Consider the following 19,280-nt stretch of genomic DNA (forward strand, 5'->3'; position numbering starts at 1 on the left):
CGCCCTGGTCGCCTGCACTGCCTGCTCCGTCCTGGCCTCCCGTATTACCGCAGTCTCAAGGTCCTCTTCCGCTCCACGGACCTGGCCCTCCATCCCGCCCCCGGATCCGCCTCCGGGCCACCTCCCACCTGGACAGTTTTGGAGCGTCTGGAAGCCGCTCTTTGGGGAGGGGCTATGTAACGATAACCAGCTGGAGTGCCCTTGAGAGCCACCAGAGGGCACTCCACACCTGACTCTCATGTTCACTCACAGACTACATCTCCCATCATTCTCTGCCTGGACTCATCAGCACTCATTATCACATTCACCTGTATCTCATCTTCTTGTTTAGTTCACCCCATATAAGCCTGGTTCACCCCATCACTCACTGCGAAGTTTTGTATGTTGTTGCACTGCACTTCTGAGCGTTTTTCCCTGGTTTTGTGTCTCTTGGTTTTTGGATATCTTGCCCTGTTCCCTGGATTACTCTCTTGCCTCTGGTCCCTGGATTACTCTCTTGCCTCTGGTCCCTGCCTGTTTTGTTTGTTTGTTTTGTTTGTTTGTTTGGACTGCCTTCCAGTGTATGACCTATTGCTTGTTCTTTGGATTACCCCTAAATAAAGCTGCGTTTGGATCTTTACCTTCGAGTCTCGGAGCAGTTCGTAACAGTTTTAGGTCCCCTTCTGCCATTAATGGTAGCATCACTAGTCTGTCAGAGGTGTTATCAAATTTTCACTCATTTGAATTGATCTTGTTAGGTGACTTGAACTGGGATTGGATGACCGAGAAGTCTGAGAACATAAAGCAGGTTTGTGATTCTTTAAATCTAATACAGCTTATAAATTGTGCTACCAGGATAAATCCTTTACAGCCAGGTAAAGATACACTCATTGATGTTATTTTAACAAATGCAGCACATAAATATGTTGCTGTTGGTGTTTTTCAAACAATATGAGTGATCATTGTACTATTGCATGTGTTAGGAGTACAAAATTACCCAAATCCGAAGGTCGGACTGTTCTCAGACGTTGTTTCAGGCATTTTTCGGAGCAAGCTTTCCTTCAAGATTTTTTCCAGAGTGAAATGGTTTCAAATAGAATTGATTCCTACTATTGAGGATGCTGTAGCTTTTTTTCAGCAACATTTCTTAAAGCTTGCAAATAAACATGCCCCTATTAGGAAGTTCAGGATAAAAAACAGAGACAACCCTTGGTTTTCTAAAGATATAGCTGACCTAATACATGCCAGAAATAATCAATGGTCTATAGCTAGAAAAACACAGAGTGCTAACGATTGGCGTCTTTTTAGAACTCTTAGAAATCAGTGTACAGCTCTCATTAGAAAATCTAAAGCTGAATACTATTTGGCGCAAACGTCAATTAGTTTGCATGACCATTCAAAATTCTGGAAAACTATTAGAGCACTAGAATACGAAAGTTAACAGCTTCCCTCACCAGTTGAAAATAGGAAATGCTGTTACAACAGAGCAGAAGGATATGCTAAATGCTTTTAATGATCATTTTGAAAAGGCAGGACATATCTTTGAGGATACATTGGGTGAAACCTCTCTTGTTCAACATAGTTCCCAGGTAGCAATAGGTGAAATTCCCCATGGCGAACTCAACTTGCAGGAAGCTTGGAAACATTTATTCCTGGCTGAACCTAGACACCAGTCACTACAAGGGGAAGTGGTTTCTGATGCTGTTTCTTCTTTGACCTTTGAGCTTGCACCATTCTTTGTGTAGCACCGGTATCACACCACTTACTGCGCCACTGGACCAGTTCTAGGTTCTAAGGAGTGGGGAGCAAAAAATAATTACACCAGAGACCGTTGCTTTAAATACAAAAGGCCGGCAATTTACTGAATGCAAAACACACATAGAATATACAGAATGCAAAACAAAAAAAATACCCTGCAGGTTCTTAATATTGAGGTAAATATAATAAATGAAAAGGTATTTCACTCTCTTTTTGTTCTTTAGTTCACCTAAGTTATTTTAGTCAGGCTAATCTAAGTTAGACCGGTCTTTTCCTAGGTTGTACCTATTTTAGAATTCCTATTTTTCTTCCTGAGTTAACTCTTTTTCCTTTCGTTTACAGGTAAGAAAATACCTTCAATTTACACAGCCAAATCAAAGTGGACCACAAGCATTTCAAGTCACATTAAAACATATGAACTCAATATGAAAATAAAAGTATGACACCTTAAACTCAAGTTCAAGTCCAAATGTGAGTTCAATTATTCAGTTCAATGAAGAGTTTCAGTTCAATTCAGTCCAAAAATAATAGTTCAATCAGTTTCCAGTTCAGTTCAAAAACCAATTTCTGATACTCCTACCACTCTGGCAGAGTCACCATAAGCAGGAGATTTCCTCACTGATGCGATGGAGAAGATGAGTTGAAAGTCTGGGTCTGGCTCGCCATCTTGAATCCCGTCTGTGCATGTGCACACTGCCTGTGTAACAGGTCATAAGCACAATAAATAAATGTTTAACTCCTCAAAATACACAAATAAATGTTTCACAGTCTCTGAGTTGTAAAGTTACTGCTACGGTGCTTTTTCACCTCAAAAACGGTCTCTTTTAACTCACGGCTCCGTTTCCACACAACTACCACACACATCTTTCATTACAAAGCATACATTCACTTTTATAACATTCACAGGTTTCATAAACCCAAAATATTAACTGGTAAACAGTTTATGGCGAAGCATTTCCTTGTAAACAGCTACGTTTTTAATGTTAGCTCTCCGCCAGAGAAAGGAAAAAAAAATACAACACGGCAAAATGCAAGAAAACAACTCAAACTCACCAAAACCGGTGTGGCTTAGTTCTCATAAAATCCCCGTCAGTTCCCGACCAGGTAAGTTATGTTTTTCAACTGCAAAATCAACTTTTTCACTCTTTTCTCTGCTTATTAAACACAGTTCGTTCTCTCCGATCTCTCCTCTGCTCTCTCCCTCAGCCCTCCTCCCCCTAGGAGCGCCTCCTGGCGCTTCCAGAGGCACCTACCTGTTGATTGTAATCATCAATAAGGGTGTGATCCAGAATGTCCCTAGCAGGAACCCAACTTCTCTCCTCCGGACCGTAACCTTCCCAGTCCACCAGGTACTGGAATCCGCGTCCCCTCCGTCTCGAGTCCAGAATACAATTGACCGAATATGTAGGTTCCCCATCTACGAGTCGCAGCGGTGGGGGAACCGGGGCCGGCGGATTAAGGTGAGAACGAAAAACAGGTTTCAATTTGGAGACATGAAAGGCGGGATGAATTCTCCTGTACGCCGGAGGAAGTTTGAGGCGGACTGTCACCGGACTAATGATCTTGGTGACAGTGAACGGGCCAATGAATTTGGGAGCTAGCTTATTAGACACGGAGCGGAGCGGAATATTCTTGGTAGAAAGCCACACTTTTTGACCCACGACGTATACGGGAGGCCTTGACCGGTGGCGATCGGCCTTAGCCTTAGTGCGCACCCCCACCTGGAGCAGAGTCTCACTGGCTCTGGTCCATGTGCGGTGGCACCTCTGGACGAAGGCGTGAGCGGAGGGCACTGCAACTTCGGAATCCAGACTCAAAAAATTGGTGGCTGGTAACCTAGACTACACTCAAATGGAGAGAGGCCCGTGGATGGCACTGGTAACGAGTTATGAGCGTACTCAACCATAGAAAGTTGTTGGCTCCAGGATGAAGGATTCTTGGACACCAAACATCGCAACACTCTCTCCAAATCTTAGTTGGCTCGCTCGGTCTGACCATTGCTCTGGGGATGGTAACCCGAAGACAGACTGACTGTAGCCCCTAGTAACCTACAGAACTCTTTCCAGAATTTGGACACAAATTGGGACCCCCTGTCAGAGACCACGTCCATCGGGAGGCCATGTAAACGAAAGACGTGGTCTACAATATTCACCGCTGTCTCCTTGGCTGAAGGTAATTTGGGCAAGGGGATGAAATGTGCCGCCTTCGAGAACCGGTCCACTACGTTTAAAACAACCGTCATGCCATTAGAGGGCGGGAGGGCGGTGACAAAATCTAGTGCTATGTGGGACCAGGGTCTCGAAGGGACAGACAGCAGATGGAGTAACCCATCAGGAGGTCGTTTAGACGTCTTACCAATGGCACAAACTGAGCAAGCCAAAACAAAACTGCGTATGTCGCGAGCCATTAATGGCCACCAGAATCGTTGCTTTACTAACCAGCTAGTCCGGTTTACTCCTGGATGACAAGCAATGTTGGAGCAATGACCCCATCGAATGACTTCAGACTGTAACTCCTCCGGTACAAACAATCGACTCGGTGGGCAACCGGGCGGAGGCGTTACCCCTTCTAAGGCCGACTTGACCTTCGATTCGACCTCCCATGTGAGTGTGGAGATAACTATCTTCTCGGGTAAAATGCACTCGGGAGTAACCAGGCGTTCGGATGGATCAAAAATGCGAGATAAAGAATCGGGTTTGATGTTTTTGGACCCGGGGCGGTACGAGAGAGAAAAGTCAAAGCGTCCGAAAAAAAGTGCCCATCGAGCCTGCCTGGAGTTGAGTCTTTTAGCAGACCTAATATATTCAAGATTCTTATGATCGGTCCAAACGATAAAAGGTACCCCCGACCCTTCTAACCAATGACGCCACTCCTCCAACACTAACTTGACGGCCAACAACTCTCTGTTACCAATGTCATAATTACGTTCGGCAGGTGATAAACGGTGGGACAAAAACGCGCAAGGGTGCATCTTGCCATCTGTGGAAGAACGTTGGTAAAGTACTGCCCCTACCCCCACCTCTGATGCGTCGACCTCCATCACGAACTGACGTGATGGATCAGGGGCAACGAGGATGGGAGCCGAAACGAAGCGACTTTTCATTTTAGCGAATACAGTCTCGGATGTGTCGGACCACCTGAACGTCGTTCTGTGGGATGTCAAGGCAGTCAGAGGTGCGGCTAGTTGGCTGAAATTGTGAATAAAACGCCGATAGAAATTGGCAAACCCCAGAAACCTCTGCAGGGCCTTACGGGAATCTGGACTTGGCCAATCTATCACAGCCTTAACCTTGTCAGGATCCATATGCACTCCCTCAGACGAGACGATGTATCCTAGGAAGGGAACAGACTGTGCATGAAAGACGCATTTCTCCGCCTTGACAAAAAGCCCATTCTCTAGCAACCTCTGAAGCACTCGTCTGACGTGCTGAACGTGTTCCTGGAGAGAAGATGAAAAAATCAATATGTCATCCAGGTAAACATATATGAACTGATCAACCATGTCTCTCAGCACGTCATTGACAAGTGCCTGGAAGACCGCTGGGGAGTTGGACAGTCCGAAAGGCATGACCAAGTATTCAAAGTGCCCCCTGGGGGTATTAACCCCCTGAGGTCGGCTATCGCGCCGGCGCGATAGGCTCGTTTTTTTTCCGTATGAGTGCAAAAAAAAAAAAAAAAAAAAAAATTATTTTTATCTTATATGCTTGTGTTATACATCAATCTATCCTGTGTATTATTTTTGTGTACACTCACAATAAAAACAAAGTGTTGTGCTTTTCGCCAAATAAAGAAAAATAAACATGATGTGAGTTCTGCCTTCTCTCTGTCAGTGTAGTCCATTCTGAAACGCGTCCGAAAATGAACCATAACTCAGCGAATACTCAGTCAAATACAGACACACAGGCATGAAGCTTGAATTCTCTCCTTTTAAATGAAGTAATATATGTAAAAAACAAATATTCTCAGCTTGTGAAATCTGTATTAAAAGAGAGCGATTCCAGTCGAGCTAATTAGAGCTCATTCAGATGTAATGTGACCCCGCCCCGGAGCGCGCGCGCTATTCAAACGCAAATGTCTGAGGCAATCCGCGCAATTCTGTGAACGCCCACATATCAGCTCGAGAAAACACATCAGATCATTGTACTTGTTTACACAGTCTCGCAGCGCTGTGAGGAATAATACTATAATGGAAAATTTACCTCAGAAGTACAAGGAGCAACAGATCCGAGGCTATGGAATAATGTAGTAAGTTTTTTTTTCATTCTCAAGGGCGGCGCGTTTCTGTGCATGAATGAATGAATGAACGGCAGAGATGCCGCTGTTTACCACAACTGGCAAAAGACGGTTTAAATTTGAATCGTTTCTGTCTGTGAATGTTTCGCTTTTAGCAAACTGTATTGCTATAGGCTACTGAGTAAAAATCGAGTGAAATAAAATGCATTTGTATAAGCAACGTATTAAACTGCAAATTAACATTTATATTTCTTATTATAAAAACGAAAGTTACTATGTTACAGACATATGAAAGACAACATTTCATTGATTAGTTTTGAATAGATTATACATTTTCACTGTAAAATATCTGCGACCTCAAATAAGCTTTTGTTTGACAATATTTGCTCATATGTTAAATATAGTATGTTTTGTCAAAAATAAAGTAATCAAATAATATGTTATAGTGTTTATTCCAATGTAGCCTAGGCTATATTCAAGTAATGAATCCTTAACTTTGAAATATGTATGATAAATGTATACTTTAGTTTTTACAAATAAATATTACACTTGAATTGTTGTTGTAATTGTAACCTTTTTAATAAAAAAAAAAATACAAGGTAGATGTAAACAAACTAATAAAAGGTAAATATAAGCCTTTTCTTTAAAATAATATTTTATTTTGTTTTATTAGTGACAAATTTGGGGAGAGGATAAATATTCCAAAACTGAAAATACAGTATGAGAATTAACTGCACAATTACTAGACATGTTTTCCTTTTCATATTATAGGCCAATACTAGATGCTTCCAACTGTTGCTCCTGCATTCTTTCTTGTGACACACCTGAATGAATGCCTCATTAAGTATGCGGCCCCATTGTCTCCAGGTGCAAACCACTAAATATGCATGATCGTTGACGCCCACTCCGCATATCGACTTTCCAGACAGAAAGTGTTTTGTAAAATTTAAATCAATGTATTGTGTTATGTGAATGATTAGGCAGGATAATTTTCACATACTTTTGAAGAAAAAATGGCAACGACATCCATTAGTCAAAAGTCTTATTGACACATATTTACTATGTGTTTTGTGGCCTTATTTCAGAAACTTTAGTTTTTAGTTTTTAAAAAAAACCATGCATAAACATTATTCTCTCAAAAATACAAACATGTACATACAAGTTGTTCACATATTATGGTAGCCCTGTTTGTGCTAAATAGAGTGAATTTACACCTTTGCCATTAATATGTTTATAAGCAACTGAAAAAAGCACAAATGTCAGGGCATGTCAGAACATCTCAAGGACCCCAAAAACCCCTCAGACCCCAGAGGGTTAAACACGGTCTTCCATTCATCACCCTTCCTTATGCGGACCAAATGATAAGCGTTACGTAAATCCAATTTTGTGAAGATGGATGCTCCCTGTAACCGCTCGAAGGCTGAAGACATCAACGGCAAAGGATAAGTATTCTTTACCGTGATGTTGTTCAACCCCGATAATCAGTACACGGTCGCAGAAACCCATTCTTCTTCCCCACAAAAAAGAACCCCGGCCCCGCTGGAGATGAGGAAGGGCGAATGAATTTGGAAGCTAGAGAATCAGAAATATATTTCTCCATAGCCTCCCTTTCTGGAACAGAAAGTGAATATAACTTGCCCTTAGGCGGAGACTCACCTGGCATTAAATCTATGGCTAAATCTATAATCTAGGGAGAGAAGCAGCGCAGGACTTACTGAACACCTCTTTCAGGTCCTGGTACTCCTCGGGCACGTTAGATAAATTCACTGCCTCCTCCTGAAACACAGAAACAGGTACAGACGAACACGCAGACACTAGACATGACTCATGACACCTATTACTCCAAGCAAACACAGAATTGTGACCCCAGTCGACTCTGGGGTTGTGTTGAGCGAGCCAAGGATGGCCAAGTACTATGGGTGCGAGTGGTGAGTCCATGAGGAGAAAAGTTATTGTCTCAGTATGGTTGCCAGATGTAATGAGTGAAATGGGTTCAGTGGTGTGAGAAATACTGGGAAGTTCCTGGCCATTAAGAGCAGTGACGGAAATCTTGTGCGTGAGTGGTGAGATGGGGAGCTGAAGTTGGTGAGCAAGTCTAGCGTCCATAAAATTACCTTCAGCCCCCGAGTCCAGTAAAGCCTTGGTGTCGTGTGAGTGTGTTGCCCACCTCAGTCTTACCGAGAGGAGTGTAGATGATGAGGTCTTCTTGACGGAGATCCCACCCGAAAGTAGCCCACCGAGCATCGACTCTCAGTGCCAACTCAATTAGTCCATTCAAGCTTGGAGGAAGATCCAGCATGTAAATTTCTTTCTGGACACTGTCAGCCAACTCATGCAGGAATCTGTCCCACTGCGCCTCCTCGTTCCATCGGCACTCTGCGGCCAGGGTGCGGAACTGGATGGAGTATTCCGACACCGAGCGATCTCCCTGGCGGAGATCGGCGAGTAGTCTGGCCGCCTCCCTACCCACCACCGCGCGATCGAAAACTCTCCTCATCTCCTCCGAGAGTGCCTGGAACGAGGCGCAGCATGGGTCTTGGTTCTCCCACACCGCCATTCCCCAAAGAGCCGCCTTGTCGAAAGCAGTGTGAGAACAAACGCCACTTTAGATCGTTCCTGGCTGAATCTTTGTGGCTGTAATGAAAACTGCATAGAGCATCGGGTCAGAAAAGCTCTGCAAAATTTCCTTTATTTCCTTAAAAAAAGATTATCTGACATGCTGACGGACATGTGAACTTGTTTTAATTAATGGTAGGTAGATCTCGACTTTAGTCCTTATTTCGTTTGTTTATATATTTTAAACTCATTGCATTTTTTTCTATGTACATATTTTGTAAACTTTGTGTAAATCTGTATTGTATTTAATTTACGTAATGTATTGTTTTTCAGCTCATGGTTGAAAATTGTGCTATACAGGACTCCCTTGTAAAAGAGACTGTGTCTCAGTGGGACTTTTCCTGTTTAAATAAAGGTTATATATATGTGTGTATATATATATAACCTATCTACCTATCTATATATATATAACCTATCTATCTATCTATCTATCTATCTATAGAGATAGATAGATAGATAGATAGATAGATAACAACATTATTATTATTATTTTCTAACTAGGGAAAGAGGGTAGACTAATCTCTATTCCCGGACATAACCCTGGGGATTATTCTGCCCTATTGTTGTGGGTTTGTCACTAACTAGAGTGTCAGTCTATTTGGTGGTCGACCTTCTCTTTTAGGATATGGCCGCACAGTAGTTAAAGTCTCTTTCACAGGGGTTTGGGTTGACAAGGGCACTGACTGACTTGTACCTGGAACAGTCTCTTTCGCCTGACTTGGTAGAGTCTCAGTCTGTGCATTCTCGGGGGTTGGTGTGGAAAGATTCTCAGACAGATCATGTATTCTGGAGCAATTTCCAGGTAAGGATCTACCGTTACCTGTTCTCCCGAGTTGTCACATGAATTTGCAGCTAATAACTGGTCTACATGCCTTTTCCAGATGAGATGACCATCAGCCAGCTCAACCGTGTAAGACACTGGCCCTGTTTGTGCAATCACTACTGCTGGTAGCCATTTGACACCTTTCCCATAGTTACGAGCTGGCACTTTGTCTCCAGGTCTGAAACAACGATGTTTTGCTTTTAGACGTCGTTCTATCTGAAGGTGTTGTTGCGCTTGAACAGTCTGTTTTATTTTCAGGGGTTTCAACAAATCCAGACGTGTGTGAAGTTGTCTTTTGAACATAGCAGCGGCAGGAGACACTCTGATGGCGGCATGGGTGGTGTTTCTGTAAGAAAGTAGAAAAGTGGGTAACACGTTATAATAACTGCACACTATTAATCATTAGTTAAGCATAAGTAAATAGTTATTTTATCATTTATAAAGCATTAATAGACATTGATAAGCAGTTTATAAGCTATAAATGCTTTAATCTTGATCTACAGTATAACGTGTTTAATAATATATTTTCATACTTTTTTAATGATCAATTTGTCATTTCTAAATGAAGTGTTGCATTATTTACAAACCAGTTATTTAGGAGTTGTCAGTGGTTTAAAACATTTTAATTTAATTAATTACATAATTAAAGAGTAAATTTTCCTTAATAAACATATAGGGCCTACACCTCATACCATAACTTGTTCACATGACTACAATGCCAGTAAATGTGGGGTACTGTTTCCAATTGCAGAGAGCAAAAAGAGCAGCTAACATGTTTCTCGTCTGCAGTTAGTCCAAAATGCAGCAGCCCGGCTTCTCACAGGAAAGCGCAAATACGAGAATATTACGCCGGTTTTAATTTCACTTCATTGGTTGCCAGTTAAGTATAGAATCGATTACAAAATCTTAATGTTTGTTTTTAAAACTTTACACAGTCCGGCCCCACAGTACTTAACTGATTTGTTACAGCCTTACATTCCATCAAGATCACTCAGATCTACTAATTTTAATTTGTTGCAAGTGCCTAGGACAAGACTAAAAACCAGAGGTGACCGTGCCTTTTCTGTTGTTGGTCCAAAGTTATGGAACGATCTCCCGCTTTACATCAGAACTGCTCCAACCTTGTCTGTTTTTAAGTCCACTCTTAAAACCCATCTGTTTTCCTTGGCGTTTAACATCCCTTGAACTATTGCTCTGTGTTTCTGGCCTTAGGAACCTCGCCTGTGTTTACAGCTTGTATGTTATTATGTTTTATAATTTTGTGTCTTTCTTACTGTGTATTTATTTGTAGTATTTATAGTGTTGTAAAGCACTTTGGTCAACCTCGGTTGTTTTTAAATTGTGCTCTATAAATAAAGATTGTATTGTATTGTATTGTAACATCAATGTCTTTCTTAAACTTACTAAGGAAATGTTTGACAGGGTTGAATTTGTGTATTATCTTGGAAAAAAAATCTTACACCTTGTTTGTAACAACAAAAAAAAACCTTACGAGGTAATAACTAAACACTTTCCCAATCGAGGTCATTAACAAATTTAGCCCAATTAGCAGTAGAGCAAGAGTTGGTGACAATCTCGTTTAAAAATAGAGAACAAATAAATTTGTTATTGTTTTTTGGACTGAAAAAACCTAATTTTACCACATACTGTTACAGTATGTGGTAAAATGTGTTTTTTACCCTCCAAAAACAATAAATATTGTATTACTGTATCAGTTTTTATTGCATCATGCCAGCACACAGATCTGATCTGCTGCGTTAGAGTTCTCAACGGGCCTGAAAATTACAACCCGACCCGATCCGGCCCGTGGCTTTTAAAGCCCGGACCCGATCTAACCCGACACATCAACATAATTATCTGCCCGAACCCGGCCCGCGGCCCGACGCGCGTCGGATTTTTTTTCTTCTCATACACGTATTATCATGACCAGCAGACGGGAATTCAAACCAACCTTTAATGTTCACGCCTTTTAATAATACAAACAATACAAACAACTGAAACAATAAACTTTAAAATATCTAAATAGGCTGTAGTAGCGACGGTGAATTCACCTGCGGCAAGTTTACTTTTCACCAACTCCATTTTCTTCTCTCCAGGCTAAAGGCGTGCACGCAACGGCGTCAGGTCTGCCCCCGCCCCTCTCCATAATGCACGTTGCACGCAGCAGCCAGACTTTCTTTACGGTGAACAGCAGCGATGATTAATAAATGTTTTTTTTGTTTTTTACTGAGCGGAAAAGATTAAGCCCGAGGTCCGACCAGACCCGAGTCATTTGATTATATTTTCGACCCGAACCCGCGGGTCCCGTCGGGTTTGTCGGGCCGACCCGTTGAGAACTCTATGCTGCGTCATCAGAGCATGATCGTCATAACCGGTGGTGCCACTGATTTTCTCTACACATGTGTATAAACTGTATTGTGATTTATATAATAATAATAAAAATTATGAATATTGAAGTGACTAGCTCCTTGTTCCAAAATGTATTTTTATCTTGTTTATGAATGTTATGTGCTCACCTACTAGCATAAAATTATTTGCTATTTAATTTTGATTTGCATCATGTATAATGTAATAAATTACCTAATCTTTACCTAAGATTCATAATCTGTCTATTTTCTCTTTTGTTTTTGAGTAATATAACATTAATTAGCCTAATGAGATAAATGTGATATTGATATTTGTGATACCATCTAAGCAATTTTTTTTAATTTCCCTAGTGATGATACTGATACGTATTTGTGTCAAATTTGTGTGGCAATGCAACTTGATTTCTAAAGGACCTGAAGAATGTTGCAGCACTGGTTGCAGTTCTCTTTTAGAAGGTTCAGTTAGGGTGAGGTTCAATTATTGCTCAGAATACCAGATCATGCTTAATGTTCACACAGGCTGCTGCTCCTAGTCAAAGCAGACAATATTCTTTGAATAGCTTGGAAGCTTGGCAGCATTTCTCCCCACACAAAAATACCATAATAGATTTAAATTCTAAGCAATTTGTCATTATGGTTTTATAACGTCATAAAAAGTTGTTTCTCAATTGATTTTTCACAAATTCTCCAAACTAAGTTTAATGATCTCAAAAACAATGAATACAGAAACATACAGCAAAAAAGTTCAGGTTCACTGCACAATTAAGTAAATAAGCAGAATTTCATATCAATAACACATTTAATAAAACAAAAGAGGATGAGTCATTTACTGTATAAAGTCAGGTCTTGTGTACGATCACCTCAAGACCCCATTGCTGATTCATAAGTTAGATGAACTCGTTTATACTCTATCTCTTCTCTCCAATTCTTACAACACATCAAAATTCTCTTCCAATGCCCTCCACTCTTATTCTCTCTTCTTCCTCTCCTTTTTATACATCTCCTATTATTCTTCCATCATCTCTTTCTACCTTATCAACACTTTCTTCTCCTCTTGTTCTGCCAATTGCACTTCTTCCTCTTCTTTTTCTTCCTATTCTTCTGGTAACTTATTCATATAAAGGGAACTCATAATTGTTGTGTAGTTTAATAAAATGTACTTTGTGGAGATATGGCTTAATTTAAACTTGGAAAGGATAAATTTGTGTAAAATTAGTATGTTTTAAAATGTTGTGTGTGATTTGTATTAAACCATCAAATATTTACAATAATGTTTAGGGAAAATACAAACTTTTGAGGTGCTCTGTTAACTGTTTTGAGAAGATTAACCTTAGTTTGACTAAATGTGTAAAAGCAAACTGTAAAACAGGCTGAGAGACTGAATAGCCTATCCTCATAATTCAGATTAATTTGATAGTCTTAGTTGTTCTATCTACGTTCATCTATTCAAGACTAAAAAAATGTGTTTCTGAATAGCAGGTGTACAAAGAAACACTGGCGTTATGCAACATGGGGGAAAAATGTTGTTGTTGTTGGAGGTGGGGTATTGTTGAGTTGTCAACCCATCTAGAAAAGGTCCACCCACACTTAATACAGTCATAAGATTGTGAGGCCTGTAGTTCATTCTTCATTGTATTCTGCAACTGGATTAACTAAGTGTTTTGAAATTTGTGAAGCAACATTTTTGTATCAGGTAATGTCACTTAGTTCATTTTATCACTTTGAGCTCTAATTACTCTTTCAGTAATCTGCTTTTGGTAAATCTGAATTATTTTTAAAACATATATAAGTTTTGGTTACACTTTACAATAATTTGTTAAAATTAGTCAATGCATTAACTAACACAAAGTGACAATGAACAACATAATTTTACTCCATAATAATATTAAAAAAAATAGGTTACCCTTTATTTTAAAGTGTCATTGTTACAGTGTAATTATATATTTAAGTACTGAGTAATATTACGCAACTACATGTACTTACTATAGGGTTATGGTAGGATTAGGATTTGGTTGAGGGTTAGTTGCATGTAATTATGCATAATTTACCATTATTACTATGGTAAGTACATGTAACATATGTAAAAAGGACACTGTAAAATATACAAAAATATAAGACAGTAATAGATAATAAATAAGATAACAAAAAATATTTTTTTTATTAAAAATGTGTTGACAACACTACATGTAATACAATAAATATAGAAACATGTATGTTCATGTGTGCAGGTGCAGGAGGTTCTGTTTATTACAATGAGTTTTCTATTCTCATTGTGTGTTTCAATATTGCTGTTTGGTGAGTGTTTTTTACTTTGAAGTTTTATTACATGAGGCTGGAATGATGCTACAGTATATTCAAATAAGTGAACTGACTGTATCATCTTTCAAAATGAAACCATTGTTCTTATATTTTTTATTTGTTTGTTTTAAAGGTAAAATAATTGATGGACAATCAGGTAATTCTTTCCATTCATCTTCTTATAATAACACTACACTTATACTTCATCTTCACCAGTTTTAATACTGCTTCCCCTTTCTACCTCTAGCTTTCTATTAGACAAACAAAGCATGTAAAAAAAAAAAAAAAAAAAAAAAGATCTTCATTGTGGAACTTTATGATAGACATGTTATTTCAATAGTACAATAGTAGAGACACTTTTAATAACTTTTAGCTGAATATGTACATTTAGCATAAAAAAAAAGTTGGCTAAAGTAAGAGGGCCCTATTTTAACGATCTGAAACGCAAGTATCAAGCGCGAAACGCAAGTAACTTTGTGGGCAGGTCTTGGGCGCTGTTGCTATTATACCGGCGGGATAAATGACTCTTGCGCCCGACGCAAATCTAAAATGGGTTGGTCTGAAGTAGATACATTACTCATAGGTGTGGTTTGGGCGTAACGTGAAATAAACCAATCACAGCGTCATCTCACATTCCCTTTAAGAGCAGGCGTGCTTGTTCCATGGCGGATTGCTATTATAATGGCGGATTTGCCAGGCGCGCACCAGGAGCGATTCACAGCCGAGGAGACTGACGTTCTCGTCAGGGCCGTAAAACACAAAGAAGTGACATTGGGGATGGAGAAACCCACCCAAATTAGCTTCGGTTAAACAGGTGTATGATAATTTGGGTAAATGTGTAAGCTAGATTTATGGCTATTTTTTCACATGTTCATGGACACAACAATGATTTCCCTCTTGTGTTAATATTTTTCCTTGTAATAATATATGATTTGCAAAAATGAGAACTACTGCGTCTGTGTGTTGATGAGATAAGCAAAGTGTATGGGCGTTGTGCACATGCTACATTGATTATGGCTAAGCATGCACCCTTAAAATAGCATATGAATAACATGCGCAACGCGCCACTGACTTTAGACTTTAGGTTTTTCCTGGTCTACGGCAGAATTGTTTTCTAAACCTGCAAAATAGCACCAGGGAACGTTTGCGCCAAAACACTCCTCCTCTTTGCGCTGAACCGCCCCCGGGAGCACAAGTTCATTCCCTAGTTTACTGGCGTACGTCTGTGGAGGGAAAAGTCTGCTGTGCGCGGGTGCAAAATAGGAATGATATATGCGTCGGTGTACAAAGTCAATTGCGCTGGGTGCAAGATAGGGCCCTCGGTGCAGAAACGATCGCTGCACTGCTACGCATCGCTCCTGGAACGGATCGCCGGACCGCATCCGCGTGCAGTGTGAAACCTGGGTACGGGAAAAAATACGCATCGCATACGCACTGCAAACGGAGTATGTGTGAAACGGGAAAAACTATAAATGGAATCAGAAGTTCCCCACTACTTAGTTTATTGAAAAGTGCAATCATTTATGTCTCAGATAAATGCACGGATCGTGACAAAATTTGTTCTGTGTTGCAATTTGCCCTAAAACTATGGCCTAAAATTATGTACTGTTTGTCATAATAAAGAGCATATTTTTTGAGCATGTCACAATACGGTGTACACATCTAAAGGGATGTACACTGCGTCATGGAATTTCATCTTGAAAACCACATAGTGTAGGCGTGTGCATCATTTCACCACAAACTGTCAATCATTCTGTCACAATGACATCATGAGATACACATTCCACATTTCAATACTTTAAAGGTGAACTAAGTAACTTTTTTACCTTAACTGAATAGCTTTGGAGTCATTGGAATGGTTCTATTACTTATTTCGGGTTGAATGGTGGTCGTTTCGCACCCCCCTGGTGCCCGTGAGCGGAGAATCCGCACTTGCAACTTTGAGCCGGCGGGTCGCCGGCCGCCGCATCAGGAAGTCTCGCGTGATATCAGGTCTCGCGATGTAAACAATTGCTTTACGGCCAAAAGAAATCTGCTAAAATGCTGTCATTATTGCGCTCCCTCACGCTGTTCGAACCCGAATGAAGAAGACGTTTTAAAGAATGTCCCATCTGCTTTGATGTCGTTGATCTACTAGCCTCTGGTGTCTGAGAATCGCCAACAAGATTTTACAACAGTGTTGTCAAATATCTATTCCGAAGCTGTGGGGGGAGCTCTAGAGAAAAACCTGCGAGCATACAGCGAAGAAATCCCGAAACTACTGAGCCCTGCTTTAAAACATTAGGCAACCAATACATTACAATACTTATCAATACTTAAATGTTAGGCTAAAAAATGTTTAATAAAAAAATGTTACAAGAGATGCTCATTCTTAATCTAATTTTAAATAGTACATGCAATGGTATGTAGCATTGAAATATGAATGTACAAATATTTACAAGCATTATTTTAATGTTTCCATTACAGCGGACCCCTGCGACAGCTACAGTGATCTGAATGATTCATGGAGAGCCACCAACAATCACTATCCATCTCAAATAATGTGTGACTGTGAGGTCAGCTGGAACGGCTGGTACCGTCTCTATTTTGATGATCAGAGCGTTCAGATGCCAGACACATGTGTTGATGAGTATAGTTGTGGCACTCATGCTCCACTGTGGCTGAACGGAGGACATCCAACAGTTGAGGATGGAGTGGTCACTCGAGATGTCTGCGGTCACTATGACAATGACTGCTGTGCTTTTCAGTCCAATCCCATTAAAGTCAAAGCCTGTCCAGGAGATTATTATGTCTATGAGTTTGTGAAACCATCTTTCTGCTATTTGGCATACTGTGCAGGTAAATATATTTACAATCGTTTTTTCACATAATTAAGTCGTAATTGCATTTTTGTTGATTTAATTTTGATCTTATTTTACTTTTCTCAGATGTAAGGAACATCAACATCACGTATACCTTCTCAACCTCAGCTATAGAAATGACATCCGTGGCTATTACGACTGGTAATGTGATGTTTTTGAAATGTTTCTGAAGTATTTTTGTTCAGATTAGCAAACCTATGCAGATCCAAGTTTTTGACTGTATGTAAAGTATGTGTGTGTAATGTGCAGCTGTGATTTTGATTCAGGTTTGCATAATTACTATTAGAGAGTTGTTTGCAGAATATAAGTGCAGATGCATTGTTTTCAATCACAAAAGTAAAAAAGGGTCTGGGGAAATGAATTGGAGCAATGTAGAAATATTCCAAAAATGTGCTTGAGTACATTTAAAATCCCTAAAATCACTAATTAAAACTAATTGATTTCTTAAGTATTTATCACCTTTAATGTGAGAAATAATAAATAGTACGGATTAAAGAACACTCGTGCAAGCAGGGAATTTTAATTGATTGTAGCTGGTGCGTCAGTAATTTGGCATAATTTACATCACGAAGAAAAAATCTACTTTTAGTAGCTTTCCAAGGCATGGATACAAGAATGTTTCCAAATCACTGGAATTCTTTAGTATACAGTTTAATCAATAATTAAAAAACAATAATTAATTTAGTTTTCCATTAAGACAATGACCCTAAATGTCAAGCCAATGGCTGAAAAACAACAATAATGTCATTGAGTGACCAAGTCAGAGTTCAGATCTCAATCAATTTACAGTATGGGTGGCCTTGGAAAAAGTCTGTTAAATCCCATTATCCATGCATGCAATCTGACAGACCTTGAATGGTTCTGCAAAGGGGGAAAATTACAGTTGCCAGATGTGAAAAGCTGATAGAGACTCAAGACTGTAATGTTGTACTGTAAGGTGCATCTACTAAATACTGACGTAAATGGAATGAGAGCAGTCAATTATTTGTGTTTAATACTTGCCATACATTTTTGAAATGTATAAAATTATACTAGTAAAAAAAATTTAAAAATAAAATAAATATGTAGTTCAGTTTTGGAAAATCATTTAAAAAGTAACATTTCGAAGATGATGAAGAATTTTGATTCTAGGATTTCATTATTAGGGGGAATTTACAAAGTATTTACAAACATTATTTTAATGTTTCAATAACAGCGGACCCCTGCGACAACTACAATGATCTGAATGATCCATGGAGAGCCACCAACAATCAATATCCCTCTGAAATAATGTGTGACTGTGAGGTCAGCTGGAACGGCTGGTACCGACTCTTTTTTGATGGTCAGAGCGTTCAGATGCCAGACACATGTGTTGATGAGTATAGTTGTGGCACTCATGCTCCACTGTGGCTGAACGGAGGACATCCAACAGTTGAGGATGGAGTGGTCACTCGAGATGTCTGCGGTCACTGGGACAATAACTGCTGCTTTTTCCAATCCAATCCCATTAAAGTCAAAGCCTGCCCTGGCAATTATTATGTTTATGAGTTTGTGAAACCAGATTTCTGCTCTTTGGCTTACTGTGCAGGTAAATACATTTACATCTTCCGTTGTTTACACAAGTTATAAAGCTTTGTTGATTTACAGTGCATCAATATTTTTCAGATGTAAGGAACACAAACACTACCTATACTACTGTCACTCCGGAGACAATGTTAACCACAGAAACCACAACGATGGACATTACAGCTGGTAATGAAATGTGCTAATTTTCCATCTGCAGGATTTATTACATGACAAGATCCATCTTAAGCATTTGTGTCTGCATATAAAGAAGTTAAAAAATTAAAAATTAAAATGTGCAGTTAGAGGTCTCTTCTGTTTATGACTTCTGTTTATGATTTGCTATTAGTAAGCAAATAATACATTTTATATATATATATATATATATATATATATATGTGTGTGTGTGTGTGTGTGTGTGTGTGTGTGTGTGTGTGTTTGCCTTAATGTCTGAGTAATTGTATATTGTTTTAATATTATCAATTGTATAATTTTTTTTATTTTTTTCCCCAGATATTGGGCACAATACCACTTTCTATACTACTATCATAATGGAGACCACTTCAAATATAACAACTACATTTATAGATACTACAAAAATGGACACTGGTAATTTAATGTGCTATGTGAAAATTATGTTTTTTGGTTTTAATGACCAGATCAGATCTGTAATGACTTGCATGTATATAAGTTAAACAGTTTGTGAAACAATTGGGAATTCCCAAATATGATATAAATTTGATTTGTGAAATAGCAGATGAAATTATGAATAAATTAAAATGTATAAAACATTTTCTAGTTTAA

At 39.4% G+C, this 19,280-nt stretch overlaps 1 protein-coding gene across 1 annotated transcript in view; it reads left to right on the plus strand.

The window, feature by feature from the left end:
• The first annotated feature begins 14,000 nt into the window (after window positions 1-14,000).
• Window positions 14,001-19,280, plus strand: part of LOC311096286 (uncharacterized protein) — a 39,429-nt gene continuing 34,149 nt past the window's right edge. Inside the window, exons 1-6 of the mRNA XM_084135353.1 lie at window positions 14,001-14,074; window positions 16,515-16,911; window positions 17,001-17,075; window positions 18,130-18,501; window positions 18,579-18,665; window positions 18,990-19,085. Of these exons, the coding sequence (XP_083991479.1) occupies window positions 16,614-16,911; window positions 17,001-17,075; window positions 18,130-18,501; window positions 18,579-18,665; window positions 18,990-19,085 (928 nt within the window). The 5' untranslated portion in view covers window positions 14,001-14,074; window positions 16,515-16,613. The remainder of the gene's footprint in view (window positions 14,075-16,514; window positions 16,912-17,000; window positions 17,076-18,129; window positions 18,502-18,578; window positions 18,666-18,989; window positions 19,086-19,280) is intronic.

Source organism: Abramis brama (assembly GCF_963993115.1).
Source record: "Abramis brama genome assembly, chromosome: 14".
NCBI lineage: Eukaryota > Metazoa > Chordata > Actinopteri > Cypriniformes > Leuciscidae > Abramis > Abramis brama.